This window comes from Podarcis melisellensis (genome assembly GCF_964234715.1).
Source record: "Podarcis melisellensis genome assembly, chromosome: 1".
Taxonomy (NCBI): Eukaryota; Metazoa; Chordata; class Lepidosauria; order Squamata; family Lacertidae; genus Podarcis; species Podarcis melisellensis.
The window spans coordinates 128843616-128864703 of NC_138528.1; the positions used below are offsets into that span (position 1 = coordinate 128843616).

The 21088-nt window shown below is 41.0% G+C and overlaps 2 protein-coding genes across 7 annotated transcripts in view; one reads left to right on the forward strand and one right to left on the reverse strand.

The window, feature by feature from the left end:
• The window catches only part of LOC309362968 (uncharacterized protein), a 48749-nt gene extending 48184 nt beyond the window's left edge, over positions 1 to 565 (forward strand). Inside the window, exon 2 of the mRNA XM_081899032.1 lies at positions 475 to 565. The gene's annotated coding sequence lies outside the window, so the exon portion shown is untranslated. The remainder of the gene's footprint in view (positions 1 to 474) is intronic.
• TRPM8 (transient receptor potential cation channel subfamily M member 8) overlaps positions 1 to 21088 on the reverse strand; it is a 300849-nt gene that overhangs the window by 11525 nt on the left and 268236 nt on the right. For 3 of the 6 annotated variants that reach the window (XR_014168025.1, XM_081909847.1, XM_081909846.1), the window contains exons 10-20: positions 16008 to 16205; positions 13341 to 13443; positions 11449 to 11567; positions 10653 to 10943; positions 10354 to 10449; positions 8862 to 8991; positions 7403 to 7548; positions 6976 to 7088; positions 6221 to 6437; positions 1376 to 1467; positions 905 to 1046 (exon numbers count right to left, since the gene is read on the reverse strand). Coding sequence is in view for 5 of the 6 variants with exons in the window: in XM_081909847.1 (XP_081765973.1) it covers positions 905 to 1046; positions 1376 to 1467; positions 6221 to 6437; positions 6976 to 7088; positions 7403 to 7548; positions 8862 to 8991; positions 10354 to 10449; positions 10653 to 10943; positions 11449 to 11567; positions 13341 to 13443; positions 16008 to 16205 (1647 nt within the window). In the remaining variant the exon portion in view is untranslated. Of the gene's footprint in view, positions 1 to 904; positions 1047 to 1374; positions 1468 to 6220; positions 6438 to 6975; positions 7089 to 7402; positions 7549 to 8861; positions 8992 to 10353; positions 10450 to 10652; positions 10944 to 11448; positions 11568 to 13340; positions 13444 to 16007; positions 16206 to 21088 lie in introns of those variants that run through there. The other 3 variants (XM_081909848.1, XM_081909849.1, XM_081909850.1) reach the window with 3 other exon arrangements.

Here is a 21088-nt window from a genome sequence, read left to right on the forward strand (position 1 = left end):
AAGACACATTTCTTTCCTTGCTCAATGAAGGTATAAGATCAATGATGGCAAGATTTTGCAAAAAGTATCTGCAGATGTGTCACATGCACACAGACCCACCTCTCATGACAAGAAACCAATTGCCAGCTGGGATGGGGTTTGGTGATGTTATGTATTGAAGTTATCACCATAACTGTCAACTTTCAGATTTGAAAATAAGGGATCAGCAGCCTCACCTGTCCCGGGGACAGTCTACGGGATATCTAACAATCCGGGATAGCAGCGGGAAGCAGCGGGAAATGGCGCTGGAATAAGGGAATTTCCCGCAAAAAAAGGGAAGGTTGACAGCTATGGTTATCACCCTGGCCACCAGGGGTGTCATGTACTATATATAGTTTTCACTCAGGTCCATGTCAGTTAGTTTAAGCGGGAAACCCTGGGTTGTTGTTGTTACAATATTGACAGCCGGGTGCCTATAAAAGCAGGCTGGCTGAGCTGTTTGCTGTTCAGTTCAGTTCCAGCTTACTATAAAGAACCACTTGGAGAAATATCTGTGTCGTCTGCTTTGTCAACCCACTACTTAATAGGTGACACAACCTCCAGCTATCTGTAGCACAGCAATTGGCTGTAGAGCAGATCTGAGCCCTATAAGGGATGTTCTGTCTTGTAATTCAGGGTTGTTGTTGAAGATTTGTCACAGAGGTTTGACTGACAGGCACTGCAGAGTTCCTGCACTAACGTCCCTTGCAGAGGATTAATCATGAATCAATCTATCAGCACACAGATGACAGAATGGAAACTGTAGGCCCAAACCAGATAGTCGTTCTCTGGTTAAACTTTTATTTACACAGAGAGACCTCTGGGAGATTCAGGCTTGAGTCACACAACAATTACATTTCATATTGAATCAATCCATAGTCCTTACCATTCTCTGAAGCATAATGATCTTGGGTCCTAGATTCCTGCTTACAGTGAAAATATGGATGAGTCTTAGAGTGAAAATAATGTAATCCAGGCAAAAAATTACTCTGCCGGAATACCAGGATGCCTCATTTGAAGAATGGAGCCTGTGCAAAGAAACAGATATACAAAAATTCCAGTTATCAGTGTTCCTACTTAATAATATCAACTTGGGCACAATTAGTTTTCTGTCAGATCAGATGTTATGACAGGGTGACACCTTCCTACCCCATTCCCCCCCAAATACCTCAGCTTCACCCCAGGAAGCATCACCTTATATCATTATCATTATCATAACATGTTTGTTTAGCACAGCCTCTCTCCATCTTGCATCGGAGCTGTTGGACTATAATTCCCATCCTCCCTGACCACTGGTCTAGTAGCTTTGCAGAAAACAAACCCAGGTGAAGTAATGGCTGGACCTGTTACAACTCACCTGAACACAATTCCTATTATGAAGTAAAAAATCCCAAGGGTGTCCATAACATTCCACAAGTCGGAAAAGTACTTACTACCATTCATATACCACTAAAGAGGAAAAAGAAGACAAAAGTCACCAAACAAAGGTAGGAGCTCAGAATCCCACAGAGCAGAGTCAGCTGTTAGAAGTGTTTGGACTCCAATCGTCAGAGATTATGGGAGTCACCACGTTGGCTACTCCTGCCATAATCTAACAATACCACAAACCAACCTTATTTACAATGCATAGCCTTACTATCTAAATTAACATTGCTCATTGAGAAATCGTGACTCAAGAAGCTAAGAGAAGAGTGAGTGCAGTGCTGGACTGAGAGCTGGGAGGCCAGACAGGGCTCCCATCTCCACTCAGCCCTGAAGCTCCCTAGGCCAGTCACTGCCTCTCTGCCTTACCTGCCGCGCAGGGTTGGTGTGAGGAGAATATGGCGAGGTCCTTGGAAGAAAGGTGGGGTATAAAAGCATAAATAAATAACATACCCTGCTGCCTAATCCTATGCCTGCTTATGCAGAAGTATTTGTTCAGCAGGACTTTCTCCCAAGTAAGTGTGCAAAGCAAACTAGCTAATAACATCTTATAGCTGCAACCTTTTTAGTATAATTAAAATAATTAAATGCAAACAAAAGGACAAAACATAAGATGTCAGACAGCAAGGACATTGATTAAGATGCTTCTCTGGACACCTCAACTAAGCACAGATTTCCTCTATAGATCATTCTGTTTTTATGTACTGTCTTTAATACTATCTCATTGCTGCAGCCCTTGGGTACTGTCTTTGCAATGTGGGTTGAAGCAACTCCCTTAAAAAAAATAATCATCATGCCTTGAATAAGACCATCACGGATCTTGGTTATAACATACAATTAGAGGAGTGGATAAAATTATGGAAAGAGGGAATGAAATTCACCGCATGTACTACGATAAAAGAAAATGTCATGAAAATGATATATAGATGGTATATAACTCCAGTGAAACTTGGAAAGATGTTTAAAGTTAGTAATAAATGTTGGAAATGTCAGGAGAAAGAAGGAACATTTTATCAAATGTGGTGGGAATGTAAGAAAGTGAAATGCTTTTGGGAAATGATTTATAATGAGATGAAAAAAATGTTGAGATATACCTTTGTTAAGAAACCAGAAGCATTGTTACTAGGCATATTAGGGAACGATGTTGAAAAGAAAGATGTGAAGTTACAATATTTAGATATGCAGTTACAGCAGCCAGAATTTTGTTGGCCCAAAAATGGAAACAGGAAGAAATGCCAACGAGGGAAGAATGGAGAATGAAACTGATGGAATATGCAGAAATGGACAAATTAATGGGGAAAATTTGAAACCAACGCGATCAGATATTCACCGAGGACTGGAATAAATTTACAGAGTATATCAAAACTGTCTGTGATCAGGAAATAACGCTTGTTGGATTTCAGGAAGCTCTGTGAAAAGAATAGATAGGAATGTCGCTTAAAAAAGAAGATAAAATAAGGATTGTTAAAGTGCAACATAAATTTAGGAAATGTGAGAAGTTGTGATAAATATGAAAATTGTCAGATAGGCTGATGGAAGTCTAAAAGATGTATAAGTTAAATTGGATGTTAAATTATAAATGGAATGGTTATTGGAAATTTGAATAAAAATTAATTAATTAAAAAAAAAAAAGAATAAGACCATCACGGATCCAACTGCACTAGAATGTGCCAGATCCCTTGTGTCAGATCCACCTGCTCAGCTATGTTCCTTCTTTTTAGAAATACTCCTGGCAGCTTTCATTCATCTCATTTGCTTCTTTCCTATCTAACATCGTCAAATGTTTTCATATGAATACTGATTTGCATAGCCTTTTCATGAGTTCATTTCCCCACCTTGTGACCCATGAGCCTAGTATGACTTTGTGGACGGCAACTGGGAGTATCAGCTGGAAAGCAAGGCAACGAGATTGCCAAGCAGGCCCATGGCAGTCTGTGTGCAAATATTTATGCAACCCAGAGATGTTACAGGGATCTGGGAATATACAGCTGCAAAATTACACACAGAATCTGTACTTGTGCAAAAATACACATCAGATGGATGTGTGGCTGCTGTAAACACACATCTAGCTCATGAATGCTATCATATATTAGGAGCTGAAATGTAAATGTTTCTTAAACTGTGCAAAAACACCCCAGTATAAATATACTGAGGGACGCGGGTGGCGCTGTGGGTAAAAGCCTCAGCGCCTAGGGCTTGCCGATCGCATGGTCGGCGGTTCGAATCCCCGCGGCGGGGTGCGCTCCCGTCTTTCGGTCCCAGCGCCTGCCAACCTAGCAGTTCGAAAGCACCTCCGGGTGCAAGTAGATAAATAGGGACCGCTTTCTAGCGGGAAGGTAAACGGCGTTTCCGTGTGCAGCTCTGGCTCGCCAGAGCAGCGATGTCACGCTGGCCACGTGACCCGGAAGTGTCTTCGGACAGCGCTGGCCTCTTGAGTGAGATGGGCGCACAACCCCAGAGTCTGGCAAGACTGGCCCGTACGGGCAGGGGTACCTTTACCTTTACCTTTATAAATATACCTCGTCCTAGCTCAAGTTTTATTATGAAACAGTGACATCTATTGGCATATAGAAACATTTACAACTTGTTTTGCTCTCAGTACCTCAAAGATGCTTCTAACACACTCTTAATGCATTAGGAAAAGACTGAGTTCGGCTTTTTATAGCTGTCTTACTTCAAATATTCAGTCTTATCAGTTACCTTCTCATCTGCAAATCATTAATTTTCTCTGTTAACATCAAAATCTAGGTGGGTGAATTATATTTTAAGTGAGAGAAATAGTGCAGCCTATACCATAGCCTGGATCTAAGGCTCTGGGAGCTGGCATATTTGGCCAAATGAACAAATATATTGTGAGTGAGAGAAGGGAGGCAATAATTTGCTTATCTTGAAAAATCGAGCTAATTTGTCATGTATTGGCACAATAAGAAATAGAGAAAAATGCATACAGCCATATATCATATTTTTCCGTCTATACGACGCCCCCAAATTTTGGACAATATTTTTAAGGGGAAAAACCTAGTCTTATAAATGGGAAAATATGGTACATTATTAAGAACAATCTAAGTACCCGGGGAAGGAATATATTGCATTTAGATATGATTTGTTAATATATATGCAATGAACTACTGTTCTTCCTTTTAGGTATTGTTAATATGGAACAACTGATTGGTTCAAAATTGGGAAAGGAGTACAAGGCTGTATATGGTTGCCCTGCATATTTAACTTATATGCAGAATTCATCATGCAAAAGGCTGGACTGGATGAATCCCAAACCAGAATTAAGATTGCCGGAAGAAATATCAACAACCTCAGATATACAGATGATACAACCTTGATGGCAGAAAGTGAGGAGGAATTAAAGAACCTTTTAATGAGGGTGAAAGAGGAGAGTGCAAAATATGGTCCTGAAACTCAACATCAAAAAAACTAAGATCATGGCCACTGGTTCCATTACCTCCTGGCAAATAGATGGGGAAGAAATGGAGGCAGTGAGAGATTTTACTTTCTTGGGCTCCATGATCACTGCAGATGGTGAAAGCAGTCACAAAATTAAAAGACGCCTGCTTCTTGGGAGAAAAGCAATGAGAAACCTAGACAGCATCTTAAAAAGCAGAGACATCACCTTGCCAACAAAGGCAAGTTAAAGCTATGGTTTTCCCAGTAGTGATGTATGGAAGTGAGAGCTGGACCATAAAGAAAGCTGATCGCCGAAGAATTGATGCTTTTGAATTATGGTGCTGGAGGAGACTCTTGAGAGTCCCATGGACTGCAAGAAGATCAAACCTATCCATTCTTAAGGAAATCAGCCCTGAGTGCTCACTGGAAGGACAGATCCTGAAGCTGAGGCTCCAATACTTTGGCCACCTCATGAGAAGAGAAGACTCCCTGGAAAAGACCCTGTTGTTGGGAAAGATGGAGGGCACAAGGAGAAGGGGACAACAGAGATGGTTGGACAGTGTTCTTGAAGCTACCAGCATGAGTTTGACCAAACTGGGGAGGCAGTAGAGGACAGAGGTGCCTGGCGTTCTCTGGTCCATGGGGTCACGAAGAGTCGGACACGACTAAACAACTAAACAACAACAACCTTAAAGCAGTCCATGGGACTACATGCTCACTTTCCTTCCCTTGCACACTGCTCAGTTCTCCCTGCCCTTACAGGCTGGCTTTAACTTTAGTTAAGCATTTTATGGACACTGATCTTCCCCATGGTTAACACTAAGTGGAACTGGCTTTGAACGAGGATCTGAATCCAGCCACAAATTCTGCATAGCCTCATGGGCTAGGGTACCATGGAAGCAGTGGCAAATTGCAGCCTCAGCAGAGATACTATAAATTAATCCATGAACTCAGGTTAAGTAATAATGGCCTGGATATAATTCCAAATGCTCTAGTGGGACCTTCATGGAAAATCAAGAAAATGTTAGATTTCAACTCCACTGGAGCCTGATTCAAGTGTACTGGTTCTGTGTTAAATCAACCTGCAAGAGGGGAAAGGGATGAAAGGTGTACTCAGCATCAACCTCCACAAACTGGAGTGACAATATTTGAAGCATGCAGAGGCAATACGTGCAGTGAAGGATCCCCCACCGCAAAAGTTCTCTTTTCACGGGTAGCAGTGACAGAGGACACTAGCATGTTCATCCTCTCTCTCCTGATACATGTGTTGATTAAACTCAGAAGCAGAAGCCCTGAATAGGGGTGGAGCCTCTTCTTTTGTCTGCAACTGGAATAATCTCCTGGAAATAAAAACTCCTGTTGATTTCCAAGAACTCCCTACTTGTCTCACTTCATCACAAAGCAGGATGAAGACCAGCACGTAGAGGATCAGTTCCAGCATGGTGGGTTCCTTCTGGAAATCCATGAGCAGGACATAGGCAAAGAGCAAGAGGAAGGCGATGTAGAAGATGACAGTCCAAGAAAAGACCACAAAGGGTGACGTGAAGAACCAGGCATAATACCAGAACATCTTTTTGCTCCTCTCGGTTGGCTTTTTCCTGTGAAAGAGAAAGGAACAGCTTAGAACAGGATAACCAAGCGGAAATGAGCATGGTGCTGAGTGGAGGCACACAATAACAACAATGGGATACTATCAGAGCTTTCCTCCCCCCCTAGAAAAATAGGTGCTGGTACTGTTGTTACAGCAAGTGTCACACTTTTTAACAACAAAAAGAGGTGCCAATACTGCGTACTCTTGAGTACCTCTTAAAAAAGCTATCAAACAAGACCAATCTAGGCAATGCAATAACACTACCAAGTTACTCTGACTCCCATCTATCCAATGGATGCCTAGGCACAGCCACTTGCTACATCATTCTGACATTAACAGCGATTACATTTTTATTTATGTAAGTATTTTTAGGGTGCCTTTTAGGGTACAACTGTCCCAGGATTTACAACCACCCCTTTGCATATGTGGAGATTTCTCTGCAGTGGAAGCAAACCTGAAGCCTGCATACTTACTACAAAACATGGCAGCAATTGTCTTTTTGGAGAGGAAACCCACCATAGCTTTATTAACTAAAAGTAATTTACCTGAAAGATATGAAGCCACAGCCTATTAAAGGGAAAAGGAAAAGGCACAGGATAATCTTCCAGTTCTTGGTGTCTCTAGAGATCTCCCCATACCATTGTTTCGAAAGAAAATTCTGAAAGACAGAAATTATTATTATTATTAATAATAATAATAATAATAATATCCCACCCATCTGGGGTGACTTCTTTTGTTGGGTGACTTCCAAAAAAATATAAAACTTCAGTCATTAAAAGCTTCCCTAAACAAGGCTGCCTTCAGATGTATTTTAAAGGTCAGAAAGTTGTTTATTCTCTTGATATCTGGTGGGAGGGCATTCCACAGAGCAGGTTCCACTACCAAGAAGGCCCTCTGCCTGGTTCCCTGTAACTTTGCTTCTCACAGTGGGAACTGACCATCGATTATCTGTTTGCATCTCGGCGATTATACCTGGACTCCTGGCTGGGCAATGAATTGTTGGTCCTTTGCTTCCACAGCAAGTTCCAGACAATTGCTTCCACCCCAGGCTTCACAGGAATAGATAAGAAGCTGTTCAGCCAGATCTTCATCACTGCTGTAACATTCTGTGAACAACTCTAAAAAGTATAAATGGACAGAGAATCAGAAGCATCACCGGTCTTTTGAGCTCTTCCTGAAGGATGTATGCATATACAATTAGAAAAAGACTATGGACATTATTTTAATACATGATCACAGCGGTGAGATTTTTTAATGCACATAAATGGGAAGATTCATCATTACCTACCATGGAGGAATGGTTGTTAAAATTATTGGACTTAGCTGAGATGCGCTAAGTTGATGTGCTTAATAAGAGAAAAATCCTTGTCAATGTTTACTAAAATTTGCAATGCATTGCTTGGAGTTCAAAGCTAAATCTGAAAGTTTAACTTTGCTGATTTGCTGCTTTCCCATTATGATTTTTTTAGCAGATATTTGCATTAGCTCCACTCTTGAGTTTGAGCCTTTTAGAATCATAGAATCATAGAGTTGGAAGAGACCACAAGGGCCATCGAGTCCAACCCCCTGCCAAGCAGGAAACACCATCAGAGCACTCCTGACATATGGTTGTCAAGTCTCTGCTTAAAGACCTCCAAAGAAGGAGACTCCACCACACTCCTTGGCAACAAATTCCACTGTCGAACAGCTCTTACTGTCAGGAAGTTCTAACTAATGTTTAGGTGGAATCTTCTTTCTTGTAGTTTGGATCCATTGCTCCGTGTCCGCTTCTCTGGAGCAGCAGAAAACAACCTTTCTCCTGAGGAGATTTCACCCCTCCCATATCCAAGAATCTCCTGATGATCTCTGCTGACTCTTCAGAGAGAAGGAGGCGTGTTCTGCTTCTCTACTTATTCTACTCCAGCACCAAGTCAGTCAGTCAGTCAGTCAGTCAGTGTGTCGGAGAGAGAGAGAGACTGAGTGTTACAGATCGTGTGTAGAGATAAGGTTGCTGCTAAGAGCAGCTGCAGACACTCAGTGTAGTGCAGCATTCATTTATGCTTAGACCTCATTAAGCTCTGTATATAGTTGTATTATAGTTGTAGACAGAATAAAGAAGATATTCTACAGAGCTGCTCTCCGAGTCGTTTATATACTCTGCTAGACTCTGCTATACTCTGCTGTGCAACGACTGTCTTCTTGTGGAAGTGAATCCAGTGCTCACAACTCTAAGCTGTGAGTCCACAGCACTTTGACCTGTTCCTGTGCAGAAGGTGGTCTCTGGAAGTGCTACCCAGCTCGCCTAGCCCAGTCGGGGCTGAAGTGCATGAGTCCAGTTGGTGGTACTGGCTCAAGGGCAATGCTCCTCTATGTGACATCCTTTTATATATTTGAACATGGCTATCATATCACCCCTTAACCTCCTCAAAACCTTTTTTAGATCCAAACCTACCAACAGCTCTTGTCTCATATTCATTTGCCAGCTCCTCTGACTCCCCGGCAGCATTGATATCATTCTTTACCTTAGCCAGGCTTTTCAGGAGCTTGCTCGCCCCTAATGCTGCCAGAGTGCAGCCTCTAGTCTGCAAAGAGAAAGAATTGCCAGGTTACAAAACAGCATTACTTATGAGTTACTGTAACTGTGACACAATTCCAGTAACATCAGTTCATATCCCCAAACAGCAAGGCAACTGCATAATTTAATAGTACTCTGTTCCCTGAAGCTGTATCTGAGAAACCATGTGGGTGCTGCAATTCTGTTTCATCTTACAATTCTCAAATTTGGAAAGGAGTGTCAAACATCTTGCTGCTTAAACTGGAAGCTAAAACCTTAAGGCCACCTGCCTTAAAGTAGGGTGTTGGAGTTGGCTGAACCATCTTTCCTGACTGATCAATCTACTCCAACCCCTGCAACTCACGCAACCGGGGGGCCCCAAACAGCGTACAAATCAAGATGGCTAACCTGACACAACAAACCACCACCCCACACACATACAAACATACCACACTGCAACCAACCGGATGCAATCAGCCAAGCCCTGCACCATCCAATCTCTTACAATGCCAATAAAAACAAATAACTATATAAATAAAGGACCTACCCACGACATGCTGAAAAACCCCCTGCACAAACACTATACAATAGAGTGAAAATATCATTATCCCTCCGACCCTCTCCCTCCCTCTTTTCCACCAGTGTCTATAACAATAACGTCTTACTGAATGCAAACAAACTCTATCTGATGCTTATTTCCCCTAAATTGATTTTTGATTTTTATTGTTATTCATGTTTTTATACTGTATTTTATGCTGCTTTTATAATTAAGTGTTTTAAATTTGTTGTTAGCTGCCCTAAGCCTGGTTTTTGAACCAGGAAGGGCAAGGTATAAATATTTTTTTTTAATTAATTATTATTATTATTATTATTATCATTATTTTACTGAATGCAAACAAACTCTATGAAAAATGACTCTAGAAAGTGGAGATGCTATACGTACTTTTTCTTGCTTATTTGTTTCAAATCACAAAAACTTTAATAAAAACTAATTAAAAACAAACAAACCTCTGTCAAAAGTCTCACCAGTCTTTTCTTACAAACCTCCAAGAATTGAGACTCCACTAATTCACCTACCTGAAGTTTCCATCCACCATTTTTCATCCTATTCTCACACCCAATTACTGTTTCCCTCTTCTTTCTTATCTCCCTTTAGATGTTTAAAAGTGAGCAGGCTTCATCTTATATTATATTAGATTATTCAAGTGCAAAATGCCACCACTTTCCAATCACAGTTCTCATGTATTTCAAAAGCAGGGAAACTGCCATTTCCACACACAGGGAGGCTTCAATATTAATTAAGGAGTACATATTTTCTAACTGAACAAGCTCTAGGTCAAACTCACATGTAATCATAATGGACAAAAGTCATGCTGGAAGTGTAGCGTACCTGTTCCCAGATCACTTTGGAGAGCTCCTTTTTGTTTTGAAGGACTGCCCAAATAAAGAGAACCTGCAAGGGGTGCCTTGAGATAAGGGAGGCATCCTGAAAGCATATAAAAACAAGAATAAAGCTAAAGTTGCTGAAAAAGGAAACTTTGGTATTGACTCTTTTCTGAAGCTCTTTGGGTGGTATTCAATTGTTACTCAGAGTAGATCTATTTAATCTGAGTAAAACTTAGCTGAATACCACCCTGGTTCTAAGCGTTAACAGCTGTACTCTGCTATATGCGCATCTGAGTTACATACCAGCAGCTGTATCTCAATGTCTTCCTTGCTGCTCTTGTCCTCTTTTTTGAGACCTTTTCTGAAATCCTCCACCATCTTCCACACAAATGTAAGGAGGGCATCGTTGTAGGAGTTCTTAGCAATCTGTAGATTCTTAAACACCAGACTGCTGAAGTTGTTGGTATACAGATCAGTTAGAACATCATTCGTAAGAAACTTCCTCAGATTTAAGCCATTTTCCAGAAAGAGACGGACAAATTTTGGCCTGTCCTTTATCAGGGCTGTGAACATGACGTCCTGGAGGTCTGCAGACTAGCAAGGAACAAAAGACAGCAAAATGTTGACCCAGTTTGAAAGCAGAAGTCTTTCTCTAGCCCCTTGGGCTTGTCTTCTGCTACACAAATTGTGATTAATTTCTTATGGTAGCCTTAATATTCTCAACAGAATAAAATATTCCTCCTGAGACAATAGGCTGTAGCTTCATATTGTCCACACACAGTGAAGATAATTTCCGTGTGGAGCTTCAGAAAATTATCTCCATTTAAAGCTGGGAGAATTTTACAGAGCAGGCACTCATGTTAGTGTGCATCTAGGAGTAATTGATAGGACCCCGTGTTCCATCCTATTATGGGGGGAAACCAATGGGCACATTGATTGACTGCAACTGCACAACACAGATTGCCTTGCCTTCCCAAGTTTTCCTGCCATTAAACACATGGACTCCTGGCACTAGCCTTTCCTTCCAAGAGTGTCAGCCTTGTCCCTGCCTGCCTGGTGGCTTTTTCAAGGCCAAAGCAACACAAGCCACTCTACGTACCTCCCAGCGCCGATCATTAGTAAAGATCTCTTCACTCGCCAGCTCCAGCTGGTTCCATTCCAAAAGCAGTTTGAGTTGCCCATTCCAGTTATCTTTATCTTGTTCATTTGTGCTGAAAGCTACAAGTGCAGAGAGAAGTTGGTGGTTGATTAATATTAAAAACAACTCTCTGGTTTGTTTCCAGTTCTCATTTGAGTCTTGGGGTGGGATGAGGAAATGCTGAGGGGTGGAGATGACATCCCCCCCCACCTTAACAGCCCTCTCAAGCCTGCCCATTAACCAAAAGGAAGATCTCTTTGTATATGAATGTGCTTTACTCTGAAAAGAAACAGAAATACTGTTGCCAGCAATCATGTAAAAAAAGAAGAGAATTCTGCTCAAATATTGCAGTTCTCATGATGCAGAATCCTGCCCTGCACCCAAAACTGTGGTAATCATATTTTAAAATATAATAATCACCATGTTTTCATGACTGTATGATGGATGAGAATATTTGTGAATAGCCACTGTACTATTAGTATTTTTTTTTACATTTCATTTTTTTCACTCCTCGCTATTTACTTTCCCCACATCCTCTATTTCCAGGGGTCGGCAACGTGCGGCCCATGGGCCGGATGTGGCCCACCAAAACCGCTTTACCGGCCCACGGGTCACCCGCAAACCGAGACACCCACTCGACAAGTCCCCCGTGTGCTGCGTTAAACCAGTGCAGCGCAGCGTGGGAGCTCACCAAGTGATGCCGGAAATGGCATCTGCACACGCACAGATACCAGAAATTGCATCTGCGCATGTGCAGATGCCGAAAATCGCTTCTGGGCAGGTGCAATTTTCGGTGTCTGGGCATGCACAGAAGCAATTTCCGGTGCCGCGAACATGCGCGGGCATGATTTCCAGCATCATGCTGTGCCAGTCTGGCCCACGGACGATCTCCGTGGGAGTGATCCGGCCCATGGCCAGTAAACCTTGCAGCCCCCTGCTTTGTTCCTCAGTAAACATTCCCCCATCTGATAAAGTGAACTCTAGCTCATTTGTTAGAGTTTAAGATATGGCTCATAACTGTTAATGTTTTATTATAAATTGTTCATATATCCAAATCAAATAAATATGAAACATTAAAAATAGAATTAAGGCATTATAAAATGGTTGATTTTGCTGCAATAGGCTTACATGGCTGTACTTCTGAAAATTCATACAAGAAGCTTCATGCATGTATTCTCACAATTATCAGCATTCATTTGATAGCAGAACAAAGAAACAAAATAGCTCATTTAACTGCTGCAAATTCCAAGACAGCACCAAGGCTCCTTTAGATGTTTGAAGTTGTACTCTGCATTTCCACTCCAGTTTGCTTCAAAACATCAAAAACTATGGAGAAGTTCAAATCTATAAACCGCCTACTACTTTTGATCCATTACAGTGTCTGATCACACTCACTTGTATTTTCTGCGATATTCATGATTGTTTCAGTTCAATGGAAATGGAAGCTTTTACTGAACACCACCAACAATTGCCCAATGCAGATTTAAATCTTCCAAATTCCAGTGCGGATCTGAAAATCCTGATGGTTCCATACCAGGGAAAGAGAAATTGCCACTCATTGCTACTCTAGCAAACTCTTTTTCAAAAAGGAAAATAGGGATATTGCTCAAATTTGTGTACAATTCATGACTGATGGGTTGCAAAGTAAATTGTTTTTAAGGTAATGAGAAAGTAGAAACTATTAATCAAGCAATATGTGTTTTTAAAAAATAAAGTTGGTTGTTTAATGAATTGGTTAATTAATCAATTTTATGAACTTCGACCCCAAACACTCTAGATGGCTTCCAAAATTTATTAAAAATGCAATGTAAGCAACTGAATAATATTAAGAGACAAAACCAGCAACAGCATACCTTTATAAAGAGCAAATGAAATTGCGTTGCTCACAATTTCATCTCCTGCTTCTTCTATTTTGATCACAGTTAACAGATGAGGATTTTCAAGTACTTCTTTAATCTGCACAAGGAAAGTCATGGTTTACTCTATCCTGAGGATCTTCGTAATCAAATTACTCTCCTTTGACTACAGAATATCCTGTCAAGTTTAACTAGAACTTATTACACAACATGTATGCTCTCTTACTATCCACTTTTGGAGAGAAGTGGAGCAGGGAGGAATCATTCTGTTGGTCTTCATAACAATTTTAATATTGCATATTTTTCTGTGTCTAATGGACAAACAACTCACAACAGCAGTTCTGTGGCTTGACATGCCACTACAGAAAAATATATGGAGGATTGGGTCAATGCACATACTGGCAAGTTTACCCACATGTGGTCAGGATTATATACATACATACATACATACATACATAATTAAATAAATATTATATACTGCTGCAGAGATAGAGGAGAGAGACTAGAGGTGGACAGTGTCCTGATAAAGATGGAGTCACAAAGATCCAGCTTTGCTGTAAGGAAAGAGAAAGAACTAAGAAGAGGAAAAACCTGGAACTTCCTAAGTGGGGAAGCTTCAACCATAGTGTTATGGCACAACAACTGACTAGCATGTGATGGAATGCCATGATTATGTAAAATCTTCTTTCTGACCCATCCTACAATGATATTATTTCCAGGAACAGGTCAACATTCAAAGTGGGAACCAACTACTGTTACAAGAGATTAAGGTAAATATTTTTGCCTGATTTCTGGCAAATATCCATGAAGAAGCAAAATGTAACAAAGCTTTTAAAAATCTATAGTAGCAAAACAAAACGGTGAACACAAAACATAAGAGAGCTTCATTAGCCATTCAAGAAGCCATTTCTGTCTTCTAAGATTATTATAGGTAACAGGTAATGGACCAAAAAAGAAACACTGATGAAACACTGGACCATTAACTGAGGAAGCCATTTCCTCCTGCCCCCCCCCAAAAGAACTAAATTACTCCTTCACTAGGACTTAGTGCCATTCTAAAAAATTAAAAAATAAGATTTTCCATGCACTCAGTTTTTCCTTGTGCTTGAAACGGAACAAAAATCCAGAGATGGATGTAACCTCTGGAGAGGTTTCCTGCACACCATCTATTGAAAGGACCACCCTTGCTCCACCTCCTAGTTAGAGAACTAGAATGGTGTTGTGGGGTAATTTTAGGTTCTGGAACATTTCTGTGGCCACCTCAACTGACACCAAGCCAAACTGCACAGATCCTAGATACGACACCAGAACACTTGGGTTAGATCAGCTTTGGAGAAGCTTTTCTGCCTTGTGTTAAAATGGATTTAAAATAAATATACAGTACATTGCCCAGCTGACCTACTATATCTGCCTAAATAAGCCCACATAAATATATCGTGCTTAAACAATCCGAAAAGAAAAAGCAACAACTACACTAATAATAATAATAATAATAATAATAATAATAATAATAATAATAATAATATTTTATTTATACCCTGCCCATCTGGCTGGGCTTCCCCAGCCACTCTGGGCAGCTTCCAAAAAAAATATTAAAATACTGCAATCCATCCAACATTGAAAGCTTCCCTAAACAGGGCTGCCTTCAGATGTCTTCTAAAAGTCTGGTAGTTGTTGTTCTCTTTGACATCTGACGGGAGGGCGTTCCACAGGGAGGGTGCCACTACCGAGAAGGTCCTCTGCCTGGTTCCCTGTAACTTGGCTTCTCGCAGTGAGGGAACTGCCAGAAGGCCCTCGGTGCTGGACCTCAGTGTCCAGGTAGAACGATGGGGGTGGAGACGCTCCTTCAGATATACTGGACCGAGGCTCTTTTGTAACTGATTGGCAAACCTATCCATCCATCCATCATCCATCTTCTTTTAGAACGGTCCAGCCCTCTGGTGAAATTCTGAGTGACTGCGTCACCAGAGTCTGGTCTGGTTCGGCTGCCTGTGACAGCAGGAGAGAGCACTGGCAAGGCAGACAGTGTAAGCCCCCCAAAACTGCTTAAGCACACAAGCTCGCCTTTCATACTTCCCTGTTAAACTCTTAAGAATAAAAGCTCTTGAGACAGATCTGGTCCTCCTCTGCTTCTTCCTCTTCAGTTACGCAGAAGTAAATCTGACAGACTTTATTGAGCTGTTATACCTGCAGATTGTGTGTTAAGATCTCAGTGGCTGCTGAGGTGAAAACCTTCTTGTTCCAACAGACTTTTGGGAATTGACTGCTTTTAATGAAAGGGCTGGTACCATACTGTTTTTATTTTAATTGTTTGTATGTTTTAAACAGATTTTATATATGTATATAGTTTTAATTCTATTACAGTTTAATTGTTTTTTAAATGATAGTTTTTTTCTATGTTTTTAGTGATTCTTGTTTTTACTCTGTAAGCTGCCATGAGTCCCATCAGGGGAAAAGGCGGGGTATAAATAAATAAATCATCAACAACAACAACCACTAACAATTCCCTTTTAATGCAAGTAAAATGTTGTGCTAAAATTCCCAGAGCTTAGCAACTAATCAATAAGTCGCTCCCAAAAACCATCCACTGAAGGCTGACATTTGATTGAGCCTCTAAAGAAAACCGAAGTATACACAGGGCTCCTATCAAATGGATGAACTTACCCATTTGATCCAGTTTTCAGTCTCCTCTTCTGTGAGTCTAGAAAGAGTTCGAGGCAAGTATCTGAGTAATTTCTCTTTGACAGATGAGGACGTAAGCGAACCTTCTGCCTCTGCTAAGCTTGCAATCACATCTGCAATCTGACCAGAACCTTCCACCACCACACAGGGAATTTTGCTCTTGACTGCGGTGTTAATAGCCTATGGAATAAACCATTAGGATGAATTCAGGCAAAAAAACAGTCATCTTGCTGTAACAGTCCTTCTCTCCAGACCAGTGAAAGGGATAGATCTCCAAAGGAGCCTCCATTCTGCCAGCCATAATTCATTTTCATTTGCAAGAGAGGCACAACAAATTGTCACTTTTGACATGCACATCACTCTGGTCAGGGACTATGCAAATCCCCATGTTGGCCATTGATATTCCAGAATATTGTGCTCAGCATAGACAACACAGCAACTGCAACACTGAACTATCCATCTTATTTGAGGTACTTCTGTTAGGTATAATGGTTTAATTGACACAGAAATGAGAAATGGCTAAATGTTTTTTGGTGAAAAGGTTTAACATGGGGTTCTTCTATGGGGCTATATTGAAAGCAAGGAGAGCACTTGGAGCTCTTGCTAAGTTAATGATTAACTAATAACTGATTGCAGTTTCTCTAGTAGCTATCATGTGAGTGTTGTAACCTTAGATCATGTGAGAGGTATTGGGTTGAAAAATCTCCATAATGAAGGTAGTTGCCTTTCAGTCTTTTCCCCTAAACTCAATGGAGTGAAGATGTAAATTGAAGCTCTCCTGAAGGGAGAGCAAACAGTCTGGAGGCTGGAATGCAGGCTGGAGAGAGATGGACAGCACAGGACATTGTATGGATATTTTGGATATATGATTTGATGTATTCTGATTTATTTTAAAGAGTTCTGCCAGTGAAAGTTTGAATAATATTTTTATGGATCTGCACAATTATTTATTTCAAAAGAAGTCAGCTCTTATGCTTCCAGTAACTTCAAACTGCACAATATTAATATCTACAACAACTTCTCTGTTCAACTTCCTGTACACCTGGGTAGACAGGTTTTCACTGGGAAGCACCTTAATATTTACAGGGTTCTTTAAAGAATGGAAGTTTTGAATATGACAGGGTGTGACAATGTGTTCACCCTGCTGTAACTGCGACGTCTCCTGGCCATACCTCAATTATCTTGAGGACAAGAAATAGTGAGCAGCCATTAAAATATCTAAAGCAATTGCTGATGGTAAATTAGATTAAGCAAGAGTTATTTTTCAGCTGATACAAGAAATGAATTACAAATATGAACCATCAGTGGTGGTTTATTTTACCTGGTGACAACTTTTATTATTATAAATCTAGTTATAACAACCAAAATGTATGTTTATACAACCATTCAACAATACTTAGTATATGTTGTGGTTAGGGTTTTAGTACTGTATCAGTATTAGTACTGAGGCAGTTGCCAACCAAATCAATGGGATTAGTAATTGTTTTAGGATGATGAGACAGATACTCATGCGCCACAAAGCTATTAGGTGTATTTGCTTTCAGAATATTATTAATGCAGCATGTCTGGTACAGTACAATCCTATTTTGCAGACAATATCTCTGAGTGGATGCAACCAACATTTAACCACATTGCAGGTGAATAGTGAATAGAAAATGCTTTGGAACGTGTGTGTGTGTGTGTGTGGTTAACAAAAATTGAGTCTGTGGTCCAGACTCAAAACCACATAAATGTTTATTACACTTTAGATAACAAGGAATGCTACTGGGACCAGAAATATTCGAAGAGGAGGAGGTCTAGCAAATATCCAACATAAGGAACCTGAAAACGTCTCACATAAATAATGAGAATATTTCAAAAAAAGACTAGCTGTAGGAGCCTGCCGCATGTTGAAATTTGGAGCTAATAAGCAAGGATATTTCTCAGGGATCATTCTTGGAAATTTTTGGTGCAAAGAGTCTACTGCAGTACTGCCACAAATGGAACTTAGAGACAACTTTGAAGATACCAGCCATTAAATAAAGACAGAAGAATGAACACTAACACTTATACTAGAGGTGAAGTTGACAACCATTTATCCGGATTCATGATCTAGGAATGCAAACTGATTCAATGTAACTTAATGAAACAATGTAAGATAGGCTGCTATTAATATAATTAGCAAGCATGAACTCATTTTATAACCATTTTAAACATCACATGAGACTCCTGATATTTTATACTGAAGGTCCTAAAATAACTGACTGTGCAAAATGAATGTTCAAGAAATCTAAATAAGAATAATGCATATTTCAAATGCCAAAACAATTTCAAATTAAACAAATTACCTAATTAGGAATTTATCCACTTGCAAGCCTTAACAGAATTTATTGGATATTTAACTACTGAAAACTAGCTTTTCTGCTCAAGCTTCTGATGATGAACAAGCAAAGTTCCCTCTGTCACAAGAAGGGTGGACAGCAGCATGATCACATGCATATTTAGTTGGAAGTTAGCTCCACTGTGTTTGGTGGGACTTTCCCCTTAGTAATAAACGGTTTTTCTGTGCGCTGCTCTGGTTCGCCAGAAGCAGCTTAGTCATGCTGGCCACATGACCTGGAAGCTGTCTGTGGACACACGCCAGCTCCCTTGGCCTATAGAGCAAGATGAGCGCACAACCCCAGAGTCATCTGTGATGGGACCTAATGGTCAGGGATACCTTTACCTTTAGCCCCTTAGTAAAGGTCCTTCAGAGCAAAGGAAGACAAATTTTAAATTCTATAAAAATCAATTGGATTTGCTGCCCGATAAAGGGATCAGTCAAGAGCAGCCTTTAGTCTCCGCATTGTGATGAGAGAGTGGAGAAGTTGCCAGCTTCAGTCTTAGGAACAGAAATTGGTTGGGGGGGGGAGAATAATCACTACCTCATCTGCTTCATGCTACTAAAAGTCAGTAATAGTCTATACTAGAGTTACTCTAAGTAATATCTATTTGACTGACATATATTCTTTTCACATGCTTGCTTGGTGGCATGACATATGAAGAGTGGGATTTATGGCATTTGTGTCTGCGCATGCTTTGGCCCTCCGCGAGTTCAGGTCTGTGCACTCTGGCCTCAGAGCTACTCCTGTTTCTCATCTGTTTAATAACGCAACTCTTCTGCTTCTCTTTTGGTGCACAGTTAGCAGGGAGGTACACAAGCCCATGAATAGATGCACAAGGGACCCATTTAAGAATATTTTGAAGTCAAGGGATCTATGATTTTGAGCTAGTTGTCTAGAGATCACAAAATAGCCCCCTGAGTTAACAATGCACTAGAATATCAATCAATCAATCAATCAATCAATCAATCAATCCACCCAGTAATTCTTACAATGGCTATAAGCAACCATTTATGCTCTCTCTTACACATACACACCAGGGTTTGACCCAGGAAAAAAATTAATTAGACTTAACCATTGAGATCTTTTTGCCTCCTTCTGTTGATATTGAAAAAGCTTGCTTGCTCAAGAAACTTAGATATTTTATATATATATATATATATATATATATATATATATATATATATATATATATGCTTTCGTAGATTTTCACGGGTACAGGAATGCAGGTTTTGGTGTCCTCGGGTGTCTTCCCGTGTAAAAGTTGGGGTGTCTAGGCGACGTTTCGACGAGGTCTCACTCGTCATCTTCAGGCTGGTGCTTTCGGCTTCTTGTTACTGGAACAGAGCAGGATCTCAGTGTTTGAGTTCCTATAAATACTGTTGAGGGGGTGTGGTGTATAGCCTCCAATGTTCTGGGCAGAGAGGAAGTTCCCAGGCTAGTGTGCCTTTTCTTCTTTTGTTCCTTAATTACTTGAGGGATATCTTGAGTGATTTCTTGAGTGATATCCTGAGTACCACTTAGGTGGGTCATTAGGTGTGGATTAGTTGCTAAAGTCTTTGTGTCTTGACCTCTTGAACTTTGTGAAGAGTTTTTCTGAGAAGATGGCTGTACTGCACTTAGTTGTGCTCTGGCTTGGCTTCGTGTATAGGGGCGAGCTGTGGTTTTGTGGCCTGTGTCAGCCAGATCTGTGTAGGGATTGCAGGGGGGTGCAGCATCCGGAGGTGCCACCATGGTTTGGCTACTGGATGGTGTCTGTAATTTATCTGTGGAGAGGGTCTGGGTTTGGGTCTGGTGTGGTTGATTGGTGATGGCGTTCTGTGTGCCTCTGGATCTGGTGTCAGTTTTTGTGGGGAGGGCTAATTTCCAGATGTCTGGCAAGCGGGATGTGTCGTCACGCTTGTTCATGTTGTGAGGGTGTTTCTCTATCTCGATGGCTTCCATGATTATTCTCTTAACATGGAACATCACCACAAGAGAATAATCATGGAAGCCATCGAGATAGAGAAACACCCTCACAACATGAACAAGCGTGACGACACATCCCGCTTGCCAGACATCTGGAAATTAGCCCTCCCCACAAAAACTGACACCAGATCCAGAGGCACACAGAACGCCATCACCAATCAACCACACCAGACCCAAACCCAGACCCTCTCCACAGATAAATTACAGACACCATCCAGTAGCCAAACCATGGTGGCACCTCCGGATGCTGCACCCCCCTGCAATCCCTACACAGATCTGGCTGACACAGGCCACAAAACCACAGCTCGCCCCTATACACGAAGCCAAGCCAGAGCACAACTAAGTGCAGTACAGCCATCTTCTCAGAAAAACTCTTCACAAAGTTCAAGAGGTCAAGACACAAAGACTTTAGCAACTAATCCACACCTAATGACCCACCTAAGTGGTACTCAGGATATCACTCAAGAAATCACTCAAGATATCCCTCAAGTAATTAAGGAACAAAAGAAGAAAAGGCACACTAGCCTGGGAACTTCCTCTCTGCCCAGAACATTGGAGGCTATACACCACACCCCCTCAACAGTATTTATAGGAACTCAAACACTGAGATCCTGCTCTGTTCCAGTAACAAGAAGCCGAAAGCACCAGCCTGAAGATGACGAGTGAGACCTCGTCGAAACGTCGCCTAGACACCCCAACTTTTACACGGGAAGACACCCGAGGACACCAAAACCT